Here is an 18,010-nt window from a genome sequence, read left to right on the forward strand (position 1 = left end):
GATGGGTAAAAATTTTGAGAGTCGTCAATAAAATAAAATAAAACCCAAAGACTTGTCCTTTGAAAATAACCTTAGGATAATTAAACTAAATTAAAACGCGGTTAGCACCCAATTAAAACAAATCAAAAAGAACGCGGTATCGTTTTTCAGTCGGCGATATAGCGACAAAAATTCAAGCTCTCCCAGAACCAGCAAACCCTAGGAATTGGATAAAACAAAAGTCCAATTTTCTACATGGTACGCGAAACCCGGGACTAAACGCGTAATCGAAACGAAACAATGCCAAACGAAGACGAAATTACGGGTGAAAATATGGCAGGGTTGGCACGCTGGTATCCAGTCCGGTTTTATCCACCTGGATGAAACCGGTTTAAACCACGTTGAAAAATCCAGTGGATTTTTCAAAAAATATATAATAGAGTACTGTGCAGGCACCATAAAGCGAGATGGAAGGAAAGGTTTGACCCACATGTCTTTACCTCTTTATTTCATCGAAATGGTCGATTCCCATATATTGTGGGTTAGTTTGACGCACCCTCCTCCCACTGCCCCACCCAAAACTCGTGAGACTGAGTTGAATTTTTCACAACGCTAAATTGTTGGGTCGGACCGCTCATTTAGAAAAATCTTTATCAGACCCTGCCCTATTGAAGATCACAAAAAAGCCTACCCGGGCTCGACCTTGCCTTATTAAAGATAATAAAAATGTCTACCCGGGTAGATGGTATGATAACCCTACTTGACCCGACCAGAGAAACGTTTTAAGTAATTTTCTAACCCAACCCGACCTAGGATTTTTCGACCCGATATGGGTCGGGTTGGATTGAAAAATCCCGATTAAATCAGGGGCCCTACTCATCTCTATGGGAAATGTCTATAGTTTTATCAACTTTTATGTACAATAAAAATTATTCTCAATCAGACGGCCTAGCAGAAGACAACTAGCGCACTAAATGTAAAAAGTAGTGCTAAAATTAAGCACTAGAGAGTAGTATAAAAAAAGCCGGATAAATCCATTAAAATCCGGTTTAAACCAGCAAAAAACCATTCCAGTGGCTTTTTCAAGAAAAATCCGGATTTTTGCCAACCCTGAAATATGGACGGGGACAAAACAAACGACCCAAAATCCTCATCCTCAAAAACAAACAAAACTTCAAAAGCGCAACAAGCGCGTCTGGACAAATTAAATTTACAACGGGCTGCAAGAAAAAGCACTCGCGACGCAGTTAAAAGAACAATAAGTGAACTAGACGCGCTTCTCAAAAACACAACAATTTCATCTGTAATAGATGATATTGAAGACAATCTAAGCATTTTACTGCAAAAAGAAGAAGAGCTAGTAGAACTAGACGCCAAGGTAGAGTCTCTCATTGAAGACGAAGCCGAACTATTCAAAGAAAGAAACGAAGCCATCAACGAGAGGGACATCATCATTCTCTATAAATCGAAATCAACGAGGGCTATCAGAAGGGCAAACGGACAAGGAGGATCCAGCTACGGTGGATCAACCGTCATCGGGCAACTACCGCTACCCACGCCGCCAAATCAACAAAGCAGCGCTGGAAACAACGGAAATGCAGGCGTCAAACTTCCGCCAATTAACATCTTGAGGTTCAGAGGAGACCATAAGAAATGGCGGAGCTTCTGGGCAAGATACAAAATCACCATCCAGGATCAAACAAATATCTCAAAGGTAGAAAAAATGATTCACTTAATATCATATTTAGATGGCGAAGCCCTTCAGGCTGATGGATTTCCCGAAATTGATAGCTCTTATGATGAAATATTAGACTTGTTAAAGACAATTTGGGAAAACCAAAATATTACCTCTCCGAGTCAAGAGGTCTACTACTACAAAGTTATTTACCTAGATATGGAATTATTTCACTTTTTTGAAGTAAAAATTTACGAAATATTGAAGCAGTATTCCAAGCATAGCGAATATACAGTAAAGCAGACGACATTTTACATCCAATAAGGATAAATCTTGGACACATGGAAATCAGTCAATGGCAAAAAGAACAGGAAATGAAGTCTACGCTTCAGCTGACAGCTACATTCACAACTGGTTAGCAGTGTAAACACTACCGTCTCGTCTCACCTCAACAATATTCTTAGCTTGCCAACATGAGCGTTAACGTTAAATAATACCAAAGCTAATTTGTAGCTAGACGCACTGATAGTCTATGCGCACCATAAAGAGAATAACGTATTGCCACCATGATCTTTTCTTCTATTATAAAATCTTAACCTGATTATTTAAGAGTGTATTTAACTTTCGGCTCAATCTGAACCGTTGGTGTCTCTTCATTTCAGACACGAAAATCAAAACCCAAAGTTTACTTCACCTCAGGCCTCAATTATTTACTCTTTATTTCACTAAGCCTATTGCGGGTAATACTAGATATACCCGCCGGAGTTTAGATCTTAGCTTTCTTCATGAAATCACTAAACCAAGGATTATTCTATATACAGATGTAGTATAGCTTAAGTATATGTAAACAGCCATTTCAAATAATAATATTAAAAAGAATCTTTGGAATATCAAAATGAAACAGAGCTTTAAAGCTACAAAAGTACTAAATGCATCATAATTACGAAAAATATTTCCACATATTCACTTTATATTAAGGATAAAGGGAATATTATGGTTCTGTAGGATTTCTTTACACATCAAAACAAAACGAACTTCTAACGCAGCGCACTAGTGTAACAACGGACGGACACACACAGACAAAAACATAGACTACTTTTTAACTCTTTCCGTATTAATTTTGAATTGAGAAACAAGATTATCTTAAATATTAAAATAAATTTAATTAATATTTAATATTTTCTTCGTTAGTTATTCGCCTTATTGAACGTTACATCGTTTTAAAAAAGAATAATTAAACATTCTTGAGAGACTTGACTAATATTGGCGTTTGAAATGAAGCATACGCCGGTTGCTTCGCCCTACTCAAATAGGTAGTATATAAGGGTTTCGAAACGCAGCTATGTATAAGAACATCGCAATTGCGTGAACCTTGGCGGAAGACCCCGTCAATGGAAGGCTAGACGTTTCTCGTAACCCTAGCCGATCGCCGCGTATGTCTTAACCTTAAGGATGATGGTGGTGTTAGAAGCCAGGTGTACAGACTGGTGTCCATGTGGAATGGACAAAGACGAGAAGGTAGTGGTGTTTAGAAGCCAGTAAGTACAGACTGGTGTCCATGTGGAATGGGCGAAAGACTACAAGATGGTGGCGTTTAGAAGCTAGTAAGTTCAGACTGGTGTCCATGTGGGGTGGACAAATGAACAGAGTTGTTAGACAGGCAATGGAGTAATAGCCTGTAAGTGGAATACAATTTCCGGGACTGTAAATGCGGTCTGGAAATTGAATACACGTTTGCTCCGATTTGCAAACTGCGAACGCGGTCACGTGGGTGTAACAACGGACAGACAGACACACAGACAGACACACAGACACGTCGAAATTAGAACCTCTCCGTGACATACGTCACTCGGAGAGGTAAAAAGATACGATAAAACACATGTTGCTATTAATGAACATATTAGAAAGTTAGCAAGTATTGAACCAATTAACGAAGTCAATAATGTTAGGGCGTTACGTCGTCTATTAGACACGTGCGAAATAAACTTAAGATGTTTAAAATCATTAGGGGTAACCTCAGCCGCGGAAAAGGCTAGTTACGTATGTCCCGCATTATTGAGGTGTCTTCCAGTCGAAATACGAACGGAGTATTATCTTAAATATAAACCAGCAGATGGTAATTATTGGGACGCGGAAGAGTTAATTAGGTTTTTTAAGGAACAAGTTGAGTGCAGAGAGATGGCCCAGTTGTTGGCTGGAAAACCTGAACAAACTAAAAGTTTTAAACAAAACGATAAACTAAACGATAAACAAAATTTTAAATTTAAAACGGACCCTAGAAAAACTTCATCTGGCGGTTCCGCTTCTGCATTATCGGTACAAACAAAACCTCAATCGGATTTTTTTTGTATCTTTTGCGATGAAAAGGGACATAAAACAATAGAATGCCCAAATTTCACTATAGAGCAAAAGACGCAAATAATTGACGAGAGCAGTAGATGTACCAACTGTCTAAAATTTAGTCATAATGCCCAAAATTGCTTTTCAAAATTTAAAAACTGCAGAAAATGTCACAAAAGCACGCATATTTTTGCAGTTTGCGATCAAAACCAATCCCATTTAAAAGAAAAACCCCAATCAAAATTAAACATAGACAACATTAACCCAAAAGTAGTTTCCTCAGTGAAAGGAGGGGAAAAAATAGTGCTGCTGCAAACCGCTACGGCTATTGTGCGCAACAATACCTTCCCAGAAAAACAAGGAGTAGCTAGGGTATTATTGGTCGGGGGGAGTCAAATAAGTTTCGTGAGAGAGGATCTCTCGAGGTAGCTTAACCTTCCAATTGTAAGAAAAGAATATTTAGATGTATATAGCTTCGGTGAAGAAAGCCCCACCGAAAGGGAGGCAAATAGGGTAAAATTAGTCCTTGAAAATCGCTCAGACCCCAAACAAAAGGTTGAAATAGAAGCTGTAGAGGTACCCTTTATTTGTCACTCTGTACCAAGCATATATAGCTCGGAAATAGAAGAAATCATGAACCAAAAAGGCCTACAACCAGCCGATATCTCCAGTAAATCGGAAGAAAATAATTCCGACCTACAAATACTAATTGGAGGCGATTATTATTGGCGGGTAGTATCAGGAAAAAATGAAAGATTCAGTGATGACGTTGTAGCTATAGAAACCGTTCTAGGCTGGTCCATTCAAGGGCCTACCGGAACACCGAGAAATAGGTTCTCTTGTAGCGCTGTTAGTACTCTGCTCGTAAGCCTTGGACAAAAACAAATAAATGACAATTTAAATAGATTTTGGGATCTAGAATCCATCGGGATAAAAGAAGAAAAATCAAAAAACCCAGGGGATGACGCGACTGTGGCTAGATTTTTTGAAGAAGTAGAGTTTACGGGGGAAAGGTACAGCGTTAAGTTCCCTTGGATAGTTAGTAAGGAAACATTACCTGATAATTTCCAGATAGCAGAGAAAAGGCTACACAGCTTAATTAGAAAGTTCAAAAAAGATCCAAAATACTATATAGAATACAAAAAAATCATAGAAGAACAGCTAGAAACAGGTGTGACAGAAATAGTACCCGAAGAAGTTCTCAAAGAAAAAAGGGCAGGGACCTATTATGTACCACACCAGGGGGTAGTTAGGGAAAACGTTGCTACCACAAAACTACGCGTAGTATACGACGCCTCATCCCATTCAAAGGGTAAACCATCGCTGAACGAGTGCCTACACCTGGACCCAATCTTAACCCAGATTTACTGCTATTACTCTTAAAATTTAGAAAACATCCTGTAGTAGTAGTTAGCGACATTGAGAAAGATTTCCTCCAAGTGGAATTAGATGAGGGCGATAGGGACTCTGTCAGGTTGTTGTGGGTAAAAGAACAAAACGGAGAAATCTTAGATAACGAATATACCGTTATTAGAACTTGTCGCGTTCCCTTTGGCATCAGCCCATCCCCATTTTTATTGGGATGTACCATTAAGTTTCACTTGCAAAATATAAAAGAGGTCAATGACAGAGTTTTAGAAAGACTAAAAAATAACCTTTATGTGGATGATTTCATATCGGGGGGAAAAAACGTAGAAGAGGCGTATGAAATCTCAGTGGGGGCAGCTCGCGTACTAAAAGGAGCGGGCATGAATCTACGTAAATGGGTAACCAATTGTCCAAATCAAAGAAACCTTTGGAATAATCATTCTAACCCAGAGGAGCTTGATCTATTTGAAAAGGTAGATCAAGAAAAAGAAACAAAAATATTAGGATTAAACTGGGAACCAAATTTAGATAGCTTCAGATTCGACCTATGCAATTTAATCGCTGTAAGTGGAGTAAAAGGAGCAAAAAGACAAGTTTTAAGTCTAGTGGCGCAAATCTTTGACCCGATAGGCTTATTAGCTCCATTCACAATACGCGCAAAACTTCTTCTCCAAGAGATTTGGAAATTAGAAAAAATAGGGTGAGACTCCGAACTACCTGAAGAAATAAACAACCAATACGAGGCATGGTGTACTGAATTCCACAAACTAAATGAAATTAAAATAAACAGACACTACTTCCTCGGAGAAAAGGAAATCACCAACCTAGAGTTGCATTGCTTCTGCGATGCGAGTATTAAGGCTTACTCAACTGCAATCTTTGTCAGATATCAAACAAAATCAAACGAAATAAGAGTTTCCTTAATTACTGCAAAATCTAGGGTAGCTCCTCTAAGAGAAAAAAGCCTTACACTCCCTAGGCTTGAACTAATGGGATGCCTGTTGGGAGCGAGATTAACCAATTACGTCAAAGAAACGTTTGGAGATGAATTATCAGGAATTCATCTCTGGACGGATTCTACAATAGCCTTGTCATGGGTAACCGACAATCAAAAGACATGGCGACCTTTCGTATCTAATCGAGCTAAAGAGGTTCAAGAATTAACAAAAAACTACGAGTGGGCTCACTGTCCAGGGGTCGAAAACCCCGCCGACCTACCAACTCGTGGCATCAGCGCAAACAAATTAAAAGACAATGAGTTATGGTTTCACGGACCGCACTGGTTGAGAAAAACTAAAGACCACTGGCCAAAAACCATGCCTGAACCTAATTTAGAACTAATAGAGAATGAAAGGCGCAAAGTAATTATGTCGGTCAGAGTGATAAATATTGTAGGAATTCAAAAATAGTAGATTTAAATCTAAGCAATTCCCTAAACAAATTATTACGCGTAACATCATACGTGTTAAGATTCTTAAAAGCAGCTAAAGGGTTAGGTAAAACCACAGGACCCATAACCGCGGAGGAAATTAGATTAGCTGAATTAAAATTTGTAAAAGATATTCAAACAGAAGAATATAGAATCGAATTGAAAGCGTTAGAACAGGGAAAAAACGTTCAACCCTCTTCCAACATAGCTTCATTAAGTCCCATTTAAAGCAATGGAGGGTTAATTTGTTTGGGAGGTCGTTTAAAAGAATCCGAAGACCTTACATACAGTGAAAAGCACCCCATAGTTCTGAACAAAAATCATAGGTTTTCAAAATTACTCATGATTAGAAGTCATGAGGAAGTTAATCACAGCGGCATAGCAGACACTATTACCCAACTAAGAGAAAAGTATTGGTTAACGGCCGGTAGACAATTGGCAAGAACAATTGTAAAAGATTGTACAAAATGCAAAAAATTCAAAAGTCAAACTAGGCGAAGTGCCTACCGCCCCGTTACCCAAGGAACGCATTAGCGAAAACCCCGCCTTCTCCATAGTGGGATTGGATTTTTTCGGACCATTAATAATCAAAACACAAAATGATAAACAAATTTCCAATCAAAAATCCTGTTTTATTGGCAACTTGCGCCGTCTCACGAGCTGTCCATTTGGAACTCGTGCCATCACTCAGCACTCAAGAGTTCCTTTTAGCATTTAGGAGAATGATCGCGAGAAAGGGTATACCTAGTATAATTTACTCTGATAATGCTTTAACATTTAAAAGGGCCGATAGAGAATTAAAACTAATCTGGGAAAAACTCAATGATGCAGAAATTAAAGAATTTTTTGAAAAAAAAATGTATTCAATGGAAATATATTGTAGAGCGATCAGCATGGTATGGTGGTTGGTGGGAGCGTCTCGTACGCTCAGCAAAAACATCACTAAAGAAAACTTTAGGTAGAGCAATGCTTAATTACACTGAGATGGAAACAGTAATATCTGAGACCGAGGCTCTAATAAACTCTCGCCCGATCTCGTATAATTACAATGACCCTAACGAACCATCACCCATCTGCCCAGCCGATCTAGTCATTGGCCGAAGATTAACTTCGCTGCCACCCCTAGAATTTAAGGAAAATGTACCAACAAAACTAAATCAATTTAAAATAAGAGAAAAACATCGCGAACAAATTATGCAAAGAATCTGGCGAAAGTGGCGACAAAATTACTTAATGGAATTAAGGTCTGCGCACCATTCTGATCCAAATAAAAAGAATTCTGCATTATTTAAAGTAGGCGATGTAGTAATCATATATGACGATAAAATACCACGTCATATGTGGAAATTAGGAATAGTAAAACAATTGATTATTGGTAGAGATAACAAAATTCGTGCATGCATAATTAAAAATAACAAAGGAACGGAACTTAAACGCTCCGTGCAAAATTTAGCTAATTTAGAAATTACAGATTAAATAAATTCTTCCTGGTGATAATAGTAATTATCACCAAGGAGAGTGTTAAAAATGTGCATGCTTTATTTTAATAAAATTATTTAAATCTTAATTTTATAACTTAGCAAATTAAATTAAATATAAAATACCAAACAGTATAATTCAAACTGTATAACTTAAATTTCAAAAACCTAAAAACATTCTTGTAAATTTTCCTTTACTCGATGTAAACTTTAAAATTGAAAGAAAAATATAAAACCCCCAAAAAAGGGATTAAAGTCTTTGTAAAGAAATCCAGGTTGCCTTTCGTGAAACATGGGGCGTGTGTGGTAAAGATCACGCACCCCAAAAAACTTTCCATGTTTCCGAAAGGCGCCATGAAGTCTATTGACGTCATCCCTGGGTTTCTATAGAAATCATTGTAAAGAGAGGAACCACTTCTCTGCTCTTCGCTGCGCAAGCAAGATGGGTAAAAATTTTGAGAGTCGTCAATAAAATAAAATAAAACCCAAAGACTTGTCCTTTGAAAATAACCTTAGGATAATTAAACTAAATTAAAACGCGGTTAGCACCCAATTAAAACAAATCAAAAAGAACGCGGTATCGTTTTTCAGTCGGCGATATAGCGACAAAAATTCAAGCTCTCCCAGAACCAGCAAACCCTAGGAATTGGATAAAACAAAAGTCCAATTTTCTACATGGTACGCGAAACCCGGGACTAAACGCGTAATCGAAACGAAACAATGCCAAACGAAGACGAAATTACGGGTGAAAATATGGCAGGGTTGGCACGCTGGTATCCAGTCCGGTTTTATCCACCTGGATGAAACCGGTTTAAACCACGTTGAAAAATCCAGTGGATTTTTCAAAAAATATATAATAGAGTACTGTGCAGGCACCATAAAGCGAGATGGAAGGAAAGGTTTGACCCACATGTCTTTACCTCTTTATTTCATCGAAATGGTCGATTCCCATATATTGTGGGTTAGTTTGACGCACCCTCCTCCCACTGCCCCACCCAAAACTCGTGAGACTGAGTTGAATTTTTCACAACGCTAAATTGTTGGGTCGGACCGCTCATTTAGAAAAATCTTTATCAGACCCTGCCCTATTGAAGATCACAAAAAAGCCTACCCGGGCTCGACCTTGCCTTATTAAAGATAATAAAAATGTCTACCCGGGTAGATGGTATGATAACCCTACTTGACCCGACCAGAGAAACGTTTTAAGTAATTTTCTAACCCAACCCGACCTAGGATTTTTCGACCCGATATGGGTCGGGTTGGATTGAAAAATCCCGATTAAATCAGGGGCCCTACTCATCTCTATGGGAAATGTCTATAGTTTTATCAACTTTTATGTACAATAAAAATTATTCTCAATCAGACGGCCTAGCAGAAGACAACTAGCGCACTAAATGTAAAAAGTAGTGCTAAAATTAAGCACTAGAGAGTAGTATAAAAAAAGCCGGATAAATCCATTAAAATCCGGTTTAAACCAGCAAAAAACCATTCCAGTGGCTTTTTCAAGAAAAATCCGGATTTTTGCCAACCCTGAAATATGGACGGGGACAAAACAAACGACCCAAAATCCTCATCCTCAAAAACAAACAAAACTTCAAAAGCGCAACAAGCGCGTCTGGACAAATTAAATTTACAACGGGCTGCAAGAAAAAGCACTCGCGACGCAGTTAAAAGAACAATAAGTGAACTAGACGCGCTTCTCAAAAACACAACAATTTCATCTGTAATAGATGATATTGAAGACAATCTAAGCATTTTACTGCAAAAAGAAGAAGAGCTAGTAGAACTAGACGCCAAGGTAGAGTCTCTCATTGAAGACGAAGCCGAACTATTCAAAGAAAGAAACGAAGCCATCAACGAGAGGGACATCATCATTCTCTATAAATCGAAATCAACGAGGGCTATCAGAAGGGCAAACGGACAAGGAGGATCCAGCTACGGTGGATCAACCGTCATCGGGCAACTACCGCTACCCACGCCGCCAAATCAACAAAGCAGCGCTGGAAACAACGGAAATTCAGGCGTCAAACTTCCGCCAATTAACATCTTGAGGTTCAGAGGAGACCATAAGAAATGGCGGAGCTTCTGGGCAAGATACAAAATCACCATCCAGGATCAAACAAATATCTCAAAGGTAGAAAAAATGATTCACTTAATATCATATTTAGATGGCGAAGCCCTTCAGGCTGATGGATTTCCCGAAATTGATAGCTCTTATGATGAAATATTAGACTTGTTAAAGACAATTTGGGAAAACCAAAATATTACCTCTCCGAGTCAAGAGGTCTACTACTACAAAGTTATTTACCTAGATATGGAATTATTTCACTTTTTTGAAGTAAAAATTTACGAAATATTGAAGCAGTATTCCAAGCATAGCGAATATACAGTAAAGCAGACGACATTTTACATCCAATAAGGATAAATCTTGGACACATGGAAATCAGTCAATGGCAAAAAGAACAGGAAATGAAGTCTACGCTTCAGCTGACAGCTACATTCACAACTGGTTAGCAGTGTAAACACTACCGTCTCGTCTCACCTCAACAATATTCTTAGCTTGCCAACATGAGCGTTAACGTTAAATAATACCAAAGCTAATTTGTAGCTAGACGCACTGATAGTCTATGCGCACCATAAAGAGAATAACGTATTGCCACCATGATCTTTTCTTCTATTATAAAATCTTAACCTGATTATTTAAGAGTGTATTTAACTTTCGGCTCAATCTGAACCGTTGGTGTCTCTTCATTTCAGACACGAAAATCAAAACCCAAAGTTTACTTCACCTCAGGCCTCAATTATTTACTCTTTATTTCACTAAGCCTATTGCGGGTAATACTAGATATACCCGCCGGAGTTTAGATCTTAGCTTTCTTCATGAAATCACTAAACCAAGGATTATTCTATATACAGATGTAGTATAGCTTAAGTATATGTAAACAGCCATTTCAAATAATAATATTAAAAAGAATCTTTGGAATATCAAAATGAAACAGAGCTTTAAAGCTACAAAAGTACTAAATGCATCATAATTACGAAAAATATTTCCACATATTCACTTTATATTAAGGATAAAGGGAATATTATGGTTCTGTAGGATTTCTTTACACATCAAAACAAAACGAACTTCTAACGCAGCGCACTAGTGTAACAACGGACGGACACACACAGACAAAAACATAGACTACTTTTTAACTCTTTCCGTATTAATTTTGAATTGAGAAACAAGATTATCTTAAATATTAAAATAAATTTAATTAATATTTAATATTTTCTTCGTTAGTTATTCGCCTTATTGAACGTTACATCGTTTTAAAAAAGAATAATTAAACATTCTTGAGAGACTTGACTAATATTGGCGTTTGAAATGAAGCATACGCCGGTTGCTTCGCCCTACTCAAATAGGTAGTATATAAGGGTTTCGAAACGCAGCTATGTATAAGAACATCGCAATTGCGTAAACCTTGGCGGAAGACCCCGTCAATGGAAGGCTAGACGTTTCTCGTAACCCTAGCCGATCGCCGCGTATGTCTTAACCTTAAGGATGATGGTGGTGTTAGAAGCCAGGTGTACAGACTGGTGTCCATGTGGAATGGACAAAGACGAGAAGGTAGTGGTGTTTAGAAGCCAGTAAGTACAGACTGGTGTCCATGTGGAATGGGCGAAAGACTACAAGATGGTGGCGTTTAGAAGCTAGTAAGTTCAGACTGGTGTCCATGTGGGGTGGACAAATGAACAGAGTTGTTAGACAGGCAATGGAGTAATAGCCTGTAAGTGGAATACAATTTCCGGGACTGTAAATGCGGTCTGGAAATTGAATACACGTTTGCTCCGATTTGCAAACTGCGAACGCGGTCACGTGGGTGTAACAACGGACAGACAGACACACAGACAGACACACAGACACGTCGAAATTAGAACCTCTCCGTGACATACGTCACTCGGAGAGGTAAAAAGATACGATAAAACACATGTTGCTATTAATGAACATATTAGAAAGTTAGCAAGTATTGAACCAATTAACGAAGTCAATAATGTTAGGGCGTTACGTCGTCTATTAGACACGTGCGAAATAAACTTAAGATGTTTAAAATCATTAGGGGTAACCTCAGCCGCGGAAAAGGCTAGTTACGTATGTCCCGCATTATTGAGGTGTCTTCCAGTCGAAATACGAACGGAGTATTATCTTAAATATAAACCAGCAGATGGTAATTATTGGGACGCGGAAGAGTTAATTAGGTTTTTTAAGGAACAAGTTGAGTGCAGAGAGATGGCCCAGTTGTTGGCTGGAAAACCTGAACAAACTAAAAGTTTTAAACAAAACGATAAACTAAACGATAAACAAAATTTTAAATTTAAAACGGACCCTAGAAAAACTTCATCTGGCGGTTCCGCTTCTGCATTATCGGTACAAACAAAACCTCAATCGGATTTTTTTTGTATCTTTTGCGATGAAAAGGGACATAAAACAATAGAATGCCCAAATTTCACTATAGAGCAAAAGACGCAAATAATTGACGAGAGCAGTAGATGTACCAACTGTCTAAAATTTAGTCATAATGCCCAAAATTGCTTTTCAAAATTTAAAAACTGCAGAAAATGTCACAAAAGCACGCATATTTTTGCAGTTTGCGATCAAAACCAATCCCATTTAAAAGAAAAACCCCAATCAAAATTAAACATAGACAACATTAACCCAAAAGTAGTTTCCTCAGTGAAAGGAGGGGAAAAAATAGTGCTGCTGCAAACCGCTACGGCTATTGTGCGCAACAATACCTTCCCAGAAAAACAAGGAGTAGCTAGGGTATTATTGGACGGGGGGAGTCAAATAAGTTTCGTGAGAGAGGATCTCTCGAGGTAGCTTAACCTTCCAATTGTAAGAAAAGAATATTTAGATGTATATAGCTTCGGTGAAGAAAGCCCCACCGAAAGGGAGGCAAATAGGGTAAAATTAGTCCTTGAAAATCGCTCAGACCCCAAACAAAAGGTTGAAATAGAAGCTGTAGAGGTACCCTTTATTTGTCACTCTGTACCAAGCATATATAGCTCGGAAATAGAAGAAATCATGAACCAAAAAGGCCTACAACCAGCCGATATCTCCAGTAAATCGGAAGAAAATAATTCCGACCTACAAATACTAATTGGAGGCGATTATTATTGGCGGGTAGTATCAGGAAAAAATGAAAGATTCAGTGATGACGTTGTAGCTATAGAAACCGTTCTAGGCTGGTCCATTCAAGGGCCTACCGGAACACCGAGAAATAGGTTCTCTTGTAGCGCTGTTAGTACTCTGCTCGTAAGCCTTGGACAAAAACAAATAAATGACAATTTAAATAGATTTTGGGATCTAGAATCCATCGGGATAAAAGAAGAAAAATCAAAAAACCCAGGGGATGACGCGACTGTGGCTAGATTTTTTGAAGAAGTAGAGTTTACGGGGGAAAGGTACAGCGTTAAGTTCCCTTGGATAGTTAGTAAGGAAACATTACCTGATAATTTCCAGATAGCAGAGAAAAGGCTACACAGCTTAATTAGAAAGTTCAAAAAAGATCCAAAATACTATATAGAATACAAAAAAATCATAGAAGAACAGCTAGAAACAGGTGTGACAGAAATAGTACCCGAAGAAGTTCTCAAAGAAAAAAGGGCAGGGACCTATTATGTACCACACCAGGGGGTAGTTAGGGAAAACGTTGCTACCACAAAACTACGCGTAGTATACGACGCCTCATCCCATTCAAAGGGTAAACCATCGCTGAACGAGTGCCTACACCTGGACCCAATCTTAACCCAGATTTACTGCTATTACTCTTAAAATTTAGAAAACATCCTGTAGTAGTAGTTAGCGACATTGAGAAAGATTTCCTCCAAGTGGAATTAGATGAGGGCGATAGGGACTCTGTCAGGTTGTTGTGGGTAAAAGAACAAAACGGAGAAATCTTAGATAACGAATATACCGTTATTAGAACTTGTCGCGTTCCCTTTGGCATCAGCCCATCCCCATTTTTATTGGGATGTACCATTAAGTTTCACTTGCAAAATATAAAAGAGGTCAATGACAGAGTTTTAGAAAGAATAAAAAATAACCTTTATGTGGATGATTTCATATCGGGGGGAAAAAACGTAGAAGAGGCGTATGAAATCTCAGTGGGGGCAGCTCGCGTACTAAAAGGAGCGGGCATGAATCTACGTAAATGGGTAACCAATTGTCCAAATCAAAGAAACCTTTGGAATAATCATTCTAACCCAGAGGAGCTTGATCTATTTGAAAAGGTAGATCAAGAAAAAGAAACAAAAATATTAGGATTAAACTGGGAACCAAATTTAGATAGCTTCAGATTCGACCTATGCAATTTAATCGCTGTAAGTGGAGTAAAAGGAACAAAAAGACAAGTTTTAAGTCTAGTGGCGCAAATCTTTGACCCGATAGGCTTATTAGCTCCATTCACAATACGCGCAAAACTTCTTCTCCAAGAGATTTGGAAATTAGAAAAAATAGGGTGAGACTCCGAACTACCTGAAGAAATAAACAACCAATACGAGGCATGGTGTACTGAATTCCACAAACTAAATGAAATTAAAATAAACAGACACTACTTCCTCGGAGAAAAGGAAATCACCAACCTAGAGTTGCATTGCTTCTGCGATGCGAGTATTAAGGCTTACTCAACTGCAATCTTTGTCAGATATCAAACAAAATCAAACGAAATAAGAGTTTCCTTAATTACTGCAAAATCTAGGGTAGCTCCTCTAAGAGAAAAAAGCCTTACACTCCCTAGGCTTGAACTAATGGGATGCCTGTTGGGAGCGAGATTAACCAATTACGTCAAAGAAACGTTTGGAGATGAATTATCAGGAATTCATCTCTGGACGGATTCTACAATAGCCTTGTCATGGGTAACCGACAATCAAAAGACATGGCGACCTTTCGTATCTAATCGAGCTAAAGAGGTTCAAGAATTAACAAAAAACTACGAGTGGGCTCACTGTCCAGGGGTCGAAAACCCCGCCGACCTACCAACTCGTGGCATCAGCGCAAACAAATTAAAAGACAATGAGTTATGGTTTCACGGACCGCACTGGTTGAGAAAAACTAAAGACCACTGGCCAAAAACCATGCCTGAACCTAATTTAGAACTAGTAGAGAATGAAAGGCGCAAAGTAATTATGTCGGTCAGAGTGATAAATATTGTAGGAATTCAAAAATAGTAGATTTAAATCTAAGCAATTCCCTAAACAAATTATTACGCGTAACATCATACGTGTTAAGATTCTTAAAAGCAGCTAAAGGGTTAGGTAAAACCACAGGACCCATAACCGCGGAGGAAATTAGATTAGCTGAATTAAAATTTGTAAAAGATATTCAAACAGAAGAATATAGAATCGAATTGAAAGCGTTAGAACAGGGAAAAAACGTTCAACCCTCTTCCAACATAGCTTCATTAAGTCCCATTTAAAGCAATGGAGGGTTAATTTGTTTGGGAGGTCGTTTAAAAGAATCCGAAGACCTTACATACAGTGAAAAGCACCCCATAGTTCTGAACAAAAATCATAGGTTTTCAAAATTACTCATGATTAGAAGTCATGAGGAAGTTAATCACAGCGGCATAGCAGACACTATTACCCAACTAAGAGAAAAGTATTGGTTAACGGCCGGTAGACAATTGGCAAGAACAATTGTAAAAGATTGTACAAAATGCAAAAAATTCAAAAGTCAAACTAGGCGAAGTGCCTACCGCCCCGTTACCCAAGGAACGCATTAGCGAAAACCCCGCCTTCTCCATAGTGGGATTGGATTTTTTCGGACCATTAATAATCAAAACACAAAATGATAAACAAATTTCCCATCAAAAATCCTGTTTTATTGGCAACTTGCGCCGTCTCACGAGCTGTCCATTTGGAACTCGTGCCATCACTCAGCACTCAAGAGTTCCTTTTAGCATTTAGGAGAATGATCGCGAGAAAGGGTATACCTAGTATAATTTACTCTGATAATGCTTTAACATTTAAAAGGGCCGATAGAGAATTAAAACTAATCTGGGAAAAACTCAATGATGCAGAAATTAAAGAATTTTTTGAAAAAAAAATGTATTCAATGGAAATATATTGTAGAGCGATCAGCATGGTATGGTGGTTGGTGGGAGCGTCTCGTACGCTCAGCAAAAACATCACTAAAGAAAACTTTAGGTAGAGCAATGCTTAATTACACTGAGATGGAAACAGTAATATCTGAGACCGAGGCTCTAATAAACTCTCGCCCGATCTCGTATAATTACAATGACCCTAACGAACCATCACCCATCTGCCCAGCCGATCTAGTCATTGGCCGAAGATTAACTTCGCTGCCACCCCTAGAATTTAAGGAAAATGTACCAACAAAACTAAATCAATTTAAAATAAGAGAAAAACATCGCGAACAAATTATGCAAAGAATCTGGCGAAAGTGGCGACAAAATTACTTAATGGAATTAAGGTCTGCGCACCATTCTGATCCAAATAAAAAGAATTCTGCATTATTTAAAGTAGGCGATGTAGTAATCATATATGACGATAAAATACCACGTCATATGTGGAAATTAGGAATAGTAAAACAATTGATTATTGGTAGAGATAACAAAATTCGTGCATGCATAATTAAAAATAACAAAGGAACGGAACTTAAACGCTCCGTGCAAAATTTAGCTAATTTAGAAATTACAGATTAAATAAATTCTTCCTGGTGATAATAGTAATTATCACCAAGGAGAGTGTTAAAAATGTGCATGCTTTATTTTAATAAAATTATTTAAATCTTAATTTTATAACTTAGCAAATTAAATTAAATATAAAATACCAAACAGTATAATTCAAACTGTATAACTTAAATTTCAAAAACCTAAAAACATTCTTGTAAATTTTCCTTTACTCGATGTAAACTTTAAAATTGAAAGAAAAATATAAAACCCCCAAAAAAGGGATTAAAGTCTTTGTAAAGAAATCCAGGTTGCCTTTCGTGAAACATGGGGCGTGTGTGGTAAAGATCACGCACCCCAAAAAACTTTCCATGTTTCCGAAAGGCGCCATGAAGTCTATTGACGTCATCCCTGGGTTTCTATAGAAATCATTGTAAAGAGAGGAACCACTTCTCTGCTCTTCGCTGCGCAAGCAAGATGGGTAAAAATTTTGAGAGTCGTCAATAAAATAAAATAAAACCCAAAGACTTGTCCTTTGAAAATAACCTTAGGATAATTAAACTAAATTAAAACAAAACAAATCAAAAAGAACGCGGTATCGTTTTTCAGTCGGCGATATAGCGATAAAAATTCAAGCTCTCCCAGAACCAGCAAACCCTAGGAATTGGATAAAACAAAAGTCCAATTTTCTACAGTACTTCGAGTTTTTTCGATAGTTTTAGCATTTTTTGTATAGATGTTTCGTAAGTCTTTGCTGGGCAAAATATCCTCAAGGAGTTGACAACCCTTGCGTTTTCTTCTTCTTGTTTTTTCTTCTCTAATGCTGCTTTTGCCTAATGCTTAAGGTCTTTCAGTTTTACTTCTTCAGTTACAATTTGTCTTTTCAGGTTTTTAATAACTCTTTCTTGAACCTGTGTGTGAACAAGTTTAATAATATTACTAAGCAAACGTTTTGGTTTTTACTAACAATTATTTTATTTTCGAGGTATGCTACCAATTCCACAACACTCATCGATTTGACAACGCATGAAATGTTGCTGACTTCGTTTATCGTTTCCGCTTCGTC

At 37.9% G+C, this 18,010-nt stretch overlaps 2 protein-coding genes across 2 annotated transcripts; both read left to right on the forward strand.

The window, feature by feature from the left end:
• Positions 1-1,096: 1,096 nt before the first annotated feature.
• On the forward strand, positions 1,097-7,019 carry LOC149615294 (uncharacterized). The gene is made up of 6 exons (XM_089857851.1): positions 1,097-1,794; positions 3,559-4,419; positions 4,468-5,325; positions 5,385-6,062; positions 6,303-6,731; positions 6,833-7,019. Exons 1-6 carry the CDS (start codon positions 1,097-1,099, stop codon positions 7,017-7,019), a joined length of 3,711 nt encoding a protein of 1,236 aa, XP_089713977.1.
• Positions 7,020-7,390: 371 nt separating this feature from the next.
• LOC149615295 (uncharacterized) lies at positions 7,391-15,729 on the forward strand. Its single transcript, XM_089857852.1, has 7 exons — positions 7,391-7,529; positions 10,000-10,504; positions 12,269-13,129; positions 13,178-14,035; positions 14,095-14,772; positions 15,013-15,441; positions 15,543-15,729. The coding sequence occupies exons 1-7, from the start codon at positions 7,391-7,393 to the stop codon at positions 15,727-15,729; spliced, it is 3,657 nt and encodes a 1,218-aa protein (XP_089713978.1).
• Positions 15,730-18,010: the final 2,281 nt, after the last annotated feature.

This window comes from Phalangium opilio, unplaced genomic scaffold (genome assembly GCF_054372755.1).
Source record: "Phalangium opilio isolate 3A_F unplaced genomic scaffold, DU_Popi_V2 ptg000225l_1, whole genome shotgun sequence".
NCBI classification, from domain to species: domain Eukaryota; kingdom Metazoa; phylum Arthropoda; class Arachnida; order Opiliones; family Phalangiidae; genus Phalangium; species Phalangium opilio.